This window comes from Corvus brachyrhynchos, unplaced genomic scaffold (genome assembly GCF_000691975.1).
Source record: "Corvus brachyrhynchos isolate BGI_N302 unplaced genomic scaffold, ASM69197v1 scaffold178, whole genome shotgun sequence".
Classification (NCBI taxonomy): domain Eukaryota; kingdom Metazoa; phylum Chordata; class Aves; order Passeriformes; family Corvidae; genus Corvus; species Corvus brachyrhynchos.
In genome coordinates this window covers 611821-621983 of record NW_008239304.1, presented here as the reverse complement: position 1 = coordinate 621983, position 10163 = coordinate 611821, and the positions used below count along the sequence as shown (strand labels likewise).

Genomic DNA, 10163 nt, shown 5'->3' with positions numbered 1-10163 from the left:
TATTTTTTCTGTTTTAACCAAGCAATGGGGAAATTATGTTTATAATGCCCTTGTAATACGTAGCAGCTCTTCAAATCTGAGGGTGCTTTAGCAACATTTTGGCTATCATAATTTTTGTTTTCTCTTTTCTACATCAGGGAAGATGACTCTTAAAAACAAACAAACAAACAAATTCAACCTCCAAGCTCACACTTCTGATGTACATGTCTGGCTAGATAAGCAGTGACAGTGCCCTGTAAACTATTTATTTTTAGGGATATAGCATCTTCTCCTGTATCAAGCTCAGGATATAATTATGTTAGGATTGTATTGGTTGAATAAATGTCACAAAAGTTGTGAGCAATGCTGCAATGTTATTTTCAGTTTCTAGTGCTCCTGACAACTAGGCTGAAAGATTATTACTGTCTTTAGCAGTTGATCTTGCTTCCTGATGCTCCTCCTCCTTCCATAAAAGTCAGTGTATGTTGTTGAGGGGGTTATTTTTGTGTGCACAGAAGGACTTCAGGAAGAATGGTATAGCACTAAACCTTTATGGCATTAAGATGGAGCTGACACCTAAAGTAAGTCTGTCATATTGTTGTAATGGAAGAATTGCAGAAGTATATAATTATTTCACATAAATACCTGTTCTATGTATTTATTTCCTTTTCAGTTGTTCCTTTTCATATGGTGGTTTAAGAGTAGGGTACCTCCACTGAGTTCCAGTAACATAAACTACTGATGTGTCAGCTGGTAATATCCCAGCTTTACACGAGGCATCTACCTGCTCAAATGTCAGAACTGTTTGTGAATACAGAATAGCTAATAAAAGGCCCTACATTTTAGGTTTTAAAGCTACCTTAGTTTTTTGAGTATTTTTAATAGACAGTTGAAATTTTAATTTTCTTTAAAAACACATTGAGAGCAACTGTGTATTCCCTTTAATGTCAGGACATCCAGTAGCTACTCAGTTTTTTCCCTTTTTAATATATTATCCATTCTTCCTCACAAAAGTATCTATTTTGATAGTACAAAGCAGTCATCTTTATATGTAACGCAAAGAACACACTTGACAGATACTGGAATGTTAATAAGCCCACTGCAACAGTTGTGGAGTAGGAATAAAAAAAAGCAAACCTCCTAACTTTGGTCAGTGGTAGATGAAATGTGATGATTTGTAGAGCATCTTGTTAATCAAATATATTAAATTTAAAATAAATAGGTAAATTTTAAAAAAGACATTTGTGCATGGGCTGTTTCAATGAGAAAATGTATTGTACTACATCATTTTCTTCTGTTCACTTTTGATTTTAGGCTAGCACAGTTTTTCATACTTTGATTTCTTTTTTTTCTCCCCATATTTTCTTTGAATATATACCAGTCAGCACAGAACATAACCTTCTACATAGAATAGCATAACCAGAGGCAGAAGACCTATTTTTCTGTTTGCAGGCCAGTTCATTCCTGCATTCCAAGCAGTGATTTCCTACTTGGGCCGATTCAGCTGTTGATTGGAACCTGTATTGTAATTAATGTCTCAGTACAATTTACCTCTTAATAACATGACACATTTAGCTTCCTTTATCAGTAAAACCTGTTACCTGTGTAATATTTTAACTGTTATGTCCATCACTGGATAGCCCGTGCACCAGTTGTGCAACACGATTGAATTCCCAAGACAGACAGATTTTTGCCTACCAGACCAATTCCTATGATCTAACCTTACCAGAGATATGACGTTTAGCATTTTTGCTAAAGCTGTATTGTATCTTTATGACTTCTGGGAACAATGAATGTGCACAAGAGCACCATTTCCTCTCTTTCTGTACCAAAGCTAAATGTGTTATCTCACTGATGCATGTTTTGAAAAATGTCCCTGCAGTGGTATTGAGGGGTAAAAAATGGTTCCTGTCTCTAAAAGAATGGCTTGTGCTTACTGAATACTGGCACTATCTCTACTGTTGGTTTCCTTAGCACAGAAATTATCTTGATGTGTTTGACAGATAATCAAACCAGAGTGGAAAATGGGCACAGCTACAACTGCCATTTTTTAGGATAGATAGAAAAGTTTTTAACAGCCAAATTACAGCAGGACTTCCTTACAAGAGAGTTCACAAACACTGCAGATGGTTTATACCTCTCATCAGTGTGTATGAAGTTCCTTAGATGAAAAGTTAAGCTAAGCTTCACAGTGTGCTCATAACACAGACCCTGTGTTAGTTCTTACACAGTACTTCTTCTTCTTCTAGGAGTGTGTTAGGTTACAGTGAAACTAATTATAAATGCTCTTGTGTATTAACCTGAAATATGGAAAATGTTTGTGTGAATCTGCATTTTCAGATAGTTAAGCTTTGAAGGGAAAGTAATAAAAATGTTAAAGGGTTGCAGCTGCTGGAGATTCTAGTTATAGTTCTCCAGTTATTCAGCATGAGGTTTAAATTGTAATGACAACCTGCATACTCTCAGTAATGTGTCACTGTAGACAAAATATACCTCTGAATATTTTCAGGCTAGAACCCAAACTGATGCTGGTTTCTGCATGTTGTTGTTGTCATTCCCCCTATCCTGTCCCCTCCATCACCTGCCTAGCCCCCATTTTTATTTTAACTGATAATTCTAGTCTTACATAAATATGAATCTTTGCAGTATTTAAAACAGTCCACAATTTTTTTTTCACAATATAAGGGACTGTTCAGCCTCATAAAACCTGAAGCTTGTCTAAATGTATTTGTATTGATACAGCCTGGAGGCTGTCTGTGTGTTGGATACATAGTAGTTTTTGTTAAAAGAGGCAGCTATTCTCCCTTTACTTCACATTCTTGCTTTGACATATGTGTACATTTTTAACATTTCTAAAACTAAGCAAACATTTCTTCAGTGGATAGTTCAGTTGGAATTACTTTTGTATTCTCAGCATTTCTTTTCAGTACAGCTGTTAATTAATTCACTGGTAGATTAAGTTAGGTTTGGGGTTGGTTTTTTTTTCATTTTTAACAACTCTCAATCATTGATAAGTTTGGTGGAAAACCTTAAATTATATTAGGAATTTTGTCAAGAGCAGAATTCCAGATATCAGTGATTACTGTCACAGTACCATTTATATCAGTAAAATACAAATGTTGTGCTTGTAGAAAGCAAATTAAGTGTCTTGAAGAGCTACCTTAAGAGCTACCTGGCAAGTCTGTCCTGCCAGCTGCTGGGAGCCATAGATGCAGAAGCAGGTATCCAGTTGGGCTGCCCAGGAGCTAGAGAGATGTAAATACATGTGTTACACTCCAATTTTAATAAATTAACAAATTATTTTTAAAAAATCATCCTGGATTTTATTGTATGAATACCTAAGTTTAGAGATAAATACATCTAAATGTACACATATAAAAATACATCTATACAGAGAGAGCTGCTGACGCGGAGCTCAGTGAGAGGAGCCCTTGCCATTTAATACAGCGTAATAGTGACTGTTTCCCTTTTGGTAGAGCTCTGGCTTAATTCCGAAGCAATAATATTGAGTTAGAAGCTTGATCTTCATTGGAAAGTAGAGTTCATGGAGGTGAGCAGTTGTTACCCCAAATATACAGAGATTTTCTGGTATTGTTTTTGAGTCTTAATTTAGAAAAATAGCTCAACCTTTTAAAGTTGTGCTCAATCCTGATTCTTTTTCATTTAAAATATTCCTGTAACTTCATTCCAGTGGTATGTTTTGTATCTTGCTGTAGAACTATACCATCTGTTTCTCAAAGAGCAGGTCACTGGTAGGATTGTGAAGGGGCCAGTCTGCTTTTGCTCAGGAATGACTTGAGACAGAAGGGAGCTCATTATTCTTCCATACCTGAGATAAATAGGACTCTTTCTTTCAAACAGAAATTGCTTTTCTTTGTCTGCTTTCCATTTGCTCCTTTTCTTTTATTAAGATAAGAGGGACAAAATTGGGAATTTTAGAAAGTTATAGAAAACATCACTTAATCTTGGTTCTTTACCTGTGGTCATTTATTTCAATTTACTTTGTATAATGTGTTGTAAAACACTGATTAAATTTCAATGCCCTTGCATACTTTTTTTGTAAACACTAACTTGGTAGAATTCATTTTGTGTATGAAGGCTTCAAGGCTTGAACAGCATTTCTCTACCTTTGGAGAACTTCCCCTTCCAAGAGAGGTAGTTTGGATAGAAGGGTTTCCATATGAACTTTGTATTTAAAAGGTAGACAGAGTTGATGCTTGAACTGCAAATAGTAAGATACTTGCCAGAACAGTGACATTGTTTCTCTAAATAAGTTTTGTAATGTAGGATAAAAGTAAAGTAGGTATATATCCTAATATTGGAAATATGTAAATGAGCCTAGGAGAAAATTTAAGTAGGAGGGACTTATTGCATCCCTGAAAATGCCATCTGCTGGAATGTTCACTGCAATCCAGTAGCCAGTTCTTGTTGAGACTTGGAGGGATATACAGCCACTATCTATGCCCCCTCCTTGACTCCACTGTGTCCAGGCATTTGGAGTTACAGCTCCTGATGGGGAACCAGTTTAACTCTCAGTCACAGACTGCTCTATCTATTTTCAAAACAGTGTGATACAAAGAGGGTATCAGGAAGAAAAAGCATTATGAAAATGGGATAAAAATATAAACCAGCCTATTTAAACCAAGTGCATACCTCCAAATACGATTTCTCTAGTTGCTGTTAAATGGTGGTGTATGTATTGGCACCCATAGTTGTCCACCAAGAAACCTGATGTCTCATGTCTCTAGTCTTCCCTTTAAACATCTGTTTTCAAATGTTGCTTCTATCTCTTAGTTCTGAAAGTCATCACCTTCCTGAGCACGTTCTGAGTGCCCAATACCAAACCTGCACGGCATGAAGCTGCTCTTACAGGCAGTGTGTCAGAAACCTTGCCTCTGTTGTAACTAATGTCTGCTTTCCTTAAAATGTTACTGCCTTATTGCTTGCATTTTTGAACAGTTTTAGCATACCTATTAGATCATCTGAAAATGTATTTAAATATCTTGGTTAAGAATATCTGGTATTGGAAAAATATCACAAATTCTAAAGCAGAACTTTTGAACGTATTTAGGTACTGCTAGGCCTGCTTTTCAGTGAGTTGATGAAATTTCTCAATATTCATTTTACCCTAGCAATGATTTATTTTTATCACTTACCTTTACCATTTACTGACTGAATTTGCTAAAAAATTACTTTTAAATGCTCATTCTTGTATTGTTATAATTAATTATTTGGCAAAACAAAAAATTCCACATGAGAAAATAAGTTTATGCTCTATTGTTTAGACAAGCTTGATGCGTTCCCTGAAAGCATGTGTGCCCTTTAAAATTACAAAACATATTTCAGCTAATTGGAAAGAGGATGTAATTACAATTAAACTAGTTTTTCTTGTAATCTCATCCAAAAACTAAACTCTTTTAATTCCCTCCTTTGTTCCCCTACTGATGAGGGCTGATGCCCTCTCATAATTTTGGCAGCTGGGCTCTCCCTATCTTTGTCACACAGTGTTATCTTTCAGGGACCTACCTGTGTAGAACTTCCACCACTGATAGTGTCATTCCGAAGGAACACTAGCAAATTGATATTCTTTCCTCTTCTTTCCTTCTTCATTATGACACATACCTAGGATACCTCTCCTCAACAAAATAATATGGCAATGTCTGATTTTAAAAGAATAGCTCTGAGGTAGAGAACATTCCTTGGCAGACAAGGATTGTGCACTTTTACAACTGGCATGAAAATTTGCTCTAAGATGGTCTTTGTGGATTTTTGCCACATGGACTGATGTGATAATGATCGTGTTTGCATGTTATTTTTCAAGCAAACAAGCACTCAATTTATGCAGATTCTAGGCTGACCAAAAGCTGTTCAACTGGAATCAATACTGTCCTGAGCTAATAAACCCTGATCTATAGGCATGCATATCCCTGCGGCCTCAAGTCAGGCGTGTGAGAGCAGAGCAGCCTTGGTTTTGCCTGTCAACATTTTGTAACCATACACTGAATCTGGTCTCTGCTTCTGCCTGGCAGGGTCAGCAGCAGTGCAGCAGCAGTGCTGCAGTGCTGCACTTGCATTGACAGGGCCATAGATGGGCATTTGTGGGATGCTGCTGGCCAGGCACAGCACCATGTGATTTGGCAAATGCAAATAAAAAGGTCTTAAGACATGACACTCCTACTTGCTTTCAGCACATGTTGGATAAACATAGGAGTGTTGGAGACAGCTAAGTTTCTTCTGTATTCAACACATCATTTACAGTGATGAATTTTCCCTTTTTTACCTTAGTCTGTCTGTAAAAAATAAAAAAAAATTAGGGTGATTATGATGAAAAATAAAATAACTATTATTTGTAAATAATTTTAGAGGTATTGGACAGTAGGTGTGCAAGTATTCAGGCTAAAGATGAAGAATGAGGTGAAAGTAGTAATCTTAGAGGATTTTCTCTGTCTGGTCAGACCCGTTTCTGTCATCAACTAAGAGAGTTGAATGATGATGGGAGCTAAAATTGTGTTGTTTTAACCTATTTAAAAAAGGAGAATTTAAAGTAATTTCACAAAAATAGAAGAATAAGTTTCAGCCTGTGTTCTGTGGAGTGAAAAGTTGAACTGATAGGGATTTAGAGTCTCTATTGTCAACATTAAAAAATTAATTATAAAATTTACAAAGTGAACTGTAACATTCAGATGTTCTTGCTGCTAATTTATTTAAAAAGAAAAAATTAATCTGCTTTTAAGTGCTGAAATTTATATTGTTAGTGAGACATTGCTAGAATTGAACCATCTTTACAACAACAAGGAAAAAAGGCGACTGTTAAGTTACTGATTTTTCAGTTTTCTGCCCTAAAACAGCTTGCTCCCCTTATCTAAGCAATCTCCTTTGGTCTGAGATCATAAGCAGAATTATTGTCAGAAAACATTTTCTGGGAAATGTAGATGGTTGGAATATCAAAATTAATCTTCAAGTGGAAAACATGATGTTATTACCATTTCTAATTTTGTTGCTATCAACAAAAGTATGTTGTTGTGCCAGAATCATACATTCCTATGCCATGCATTAGGCAGACTGCTTCTAAAATTTCTGCTTAGATAACCTAAATTATATATAAACAATTACATACTTGTATACAATAAAGTATTTCTATATTAAATGTACAGAAAAGGTATATGTGCATATGCTGAAACTTTGTGGCTATCTGGAGTATTGAGATAAAGTTACATTTTCCAGCTGGAAAACGACAATTTTTAAGCAAGTCAGTCTGATGTACTGTCAAATGATAGACCACACAGTTAATTTTGAGCTTAATGTCTTTCAAACAACTGTATTGAGGCAAAAAAACCCAGTTCTGATTTATTTCACTGCTGAACATTTTACTTCTTTTTTTTTTTCTTAATTAAGAGTTTTGAGTGCTTCTGCATATTAGCATTTTTAGTCTCTATTCTTCTTCCAGTGAATTTCTGCATTTCTAAATTAAATTCTTATTTCCATTTGAGCTGATAGTACTGCAATGCCTCAGAACCATATTAGTATCTACTAAGATTCGTCTCAGGACCTACAGTTGAAAATAAAACCAGGGAGAAAAAGTGGGACTAAAGACCTGGGGAAGCTCAGTTCATGGCTTCCCTAGGTTACAGATGTTTCTCAGAAGTCTTTGCTCATCTGCAGGTACATGGATAGTTCTAACACAGAAATTGGTCCTTTGTCTCCAAGTACCTCATTGAAAGTATGGTTGTAATTAGGTCTGTCTGATTGGCCCACAGAGGCTACAGCAGAAATTCAGCTATGGCTGAAGTTGTCACTGGGTAAATATTCCAGCCTTATTATTGAAACAGGGCCGTTGAACAAAAAGCACAAGAAAGAAAAAGAAACCTTGCTAAGAATTTCGTACTTTTACTGTTAATTCCATTATCCGGATTGTTCCTTTAAAATACCCTAAGCGCTTCAAATTGCCATGTAATTTACCTTTTTGAAGAATTGATGGTTCTGTTAAATTCTATGCTGTATACCCTTTTTCCTTCATCCTGAGGATAAAAAAATGGACTTTTGTAGCAATATGTTAGCTCTGAAGAAATGGAGCTATTCAACATATCTAAACACTTTGAACTTTCCCTGTATTTTGACTTTCCTGGACTATAGATGAGTGGAACTTTTACCTCCTCCCCAGCCAGCACTGCATGTTGATCATCTTTTTGTCTATTTTTCCTTCCCACAGGGACCCCAAAAAAATACAGCAGCTGCAGAACCAAATTCGTCTGGAACAAGAAAGTGGACCGTGGTATCGTCACCAACAGCAACCTGATCATCAGCAGCACTCTCCCTCTTCTCCTTCCTTTCCTCCTCCCCCCTCCTTCCAGGAGCTTGAGTCCAGCCAGTCTGCCATCTCTCCTGTGCCAATGAGTATTCTTAACTCTCATACTTCCCCAACCATGCAGTCTTCCAGCTCCTTCAATTATGCTCGGCCTAAGCAGTTCATTGCTGCCCAGAACATCAGCCCTGCTTCAGGTTATGTGACTCCATCTTCTGGGTCATCTACATCTAGTCTTCCTTCTCCTATGTCTCCAACTGCTTCTCAGAAACAGTTTGGTAGAGTGCCAGTTCCTCCCTTCTCTCAGCAGTTTGCTCCAGAAGGGGAATATGCCTGGTCTCCTTCTTCTCCATCCCCTCCACCCCCCCCTCCACCTGTCTTTAGTCCAACAGCGACATATCCAGTGTGTGATTCCTTTCCACTTCCACCTCCTCCACCCCCTCCTCTTCCTTCACTTTCTTCACCTTCCCACAGCCTGTCTCCAACTCCAAGATTTCCTAATTCCAGCCAGTCTCCAGCAGCTTTTCTCAGCTCCATGCTGCCATCCCAGCCACCACCCATTTCTGTCAACGCATTAGGCCTCCCGAAAGGAGTGACGCCTCCGTAAGTATCAGCTGATGAGCTCCTTGATGTACTGAAGATTGTAATGAAGATTATTTCACTTGCTTCATTTGTACTTTTCTAGGGTCCTTTGCTGTTAGCTGCTATCTGAGAGGGAGAGATGTGTGAATAAATTGCAAATGCTTCTGTACTAGAGATGTGAGATAGTTTTTTAACCCTCACAGGAGTGAGGTTCTGAAAGAGCCCTACAGTAGTAACACAAAACACGAGAAGCTAAAGCTTTAGACTGGAGTTGAAGAAAATATGAAAGCAGCAGCAAAAGGCCCTTCCCAGGGCAGTGGAAGGAGATCCAAGAAAGCCCTTCTCATGGCCCAGTTCTTTTAAAGTCACATATTCAGTGATATTTGCAGTTTGTGTTCCTATTACATCTCCAGGTAGAGAAATACCAAGATAGTATCTTTCAGAAGTCCCTATAGCTTTGTGATACTGAAAATACAAGGTATTATACATCTGATAACAAAGTGGTCATAACAATTCATTGGTTTTGGCTAGAGATTTTGCTCTGAGGAAGTTTGGGAAAGTTTTTAGGAAGGGATTTAGAATAGCAGAGCATAAAAACAAACTGAATCCCTATCCTTAACAACTCTGCATACTTATTTTCCCCTATTGTGTTCTCTAAAGGCCAAAATAGTATTTTGGAGCATGTCAGCTCCCATCATAGATCCGTTTGTCTTTCTGCTGGCACTAGACTCTCATTCCATCCTTAGAGAACAAAGAGACATGCTGAAGAACAAAAATGAGAATAGCTGTATCCAAGGCTTATTTATAACTTTGTCCAGAAGTTTGTCTAAACATATCTACAGTATCTAGGTGACTTGCTCCACTACATACTGTTGCAGTGGGAACTTCAGTTATTTCAGTCCAAGATATGAAAAGGAAGAGAAGGAAGAAAGAGGACAGATATAAAAGTAATTAGTCATGTATATGCTTTAAAAAGCATTTCTTTATCTTGATTTGTGTCATACAGCTCATTATGGAGTCTGGCCATGAAACCTTTTTAGGAGAAAAATTAATAAATAGTGCAGTTTGCCCTTGCAGTCATAATAGTTGTGATTTTCTGTCTTACTGTCCTTTGCACTGGCTGAGTTTCACTATTGATACTGAACACTGAAAATTGCATGATTAATTTACTGATGGCTTGACCAGTAAGCACAGCCCACCAAAGCCTGCTATTACCCCTGATTTTCCAAGGAAAGGCTCTAGTCCAGGTATACAGTTCTGACAAGAACTGGATTCTTTTTTGAGTTCACTTCTGTGTGTT

General features: G+C 37.2%; 1 protein-coding gene across 4 annotated transcripts in view; it reads left to right on the top strand.

The window, feature by feature from the left end:
* PALLD (palladin, cytoskeletal associated protein) overlaps positions 1-10163 on the top strand; it is a 193611-nt gene that overhangs the window by 146344 nt on the left and 37104 nt on the right. For all 4 annotated transcript variants that reach the window (XM_017740613.1, XM_017740611.1, XM_008638584.2 and 1 more), the window contains exon 11: positions 8189-8884. In XM_017740613.1, coding sequence (XP_017596102.1) covers positions 8189-8884 — 696 coding nt within the window. The remainder of the gene's footprint in view (positions 1-8188; positions 8885-10163) is intronic.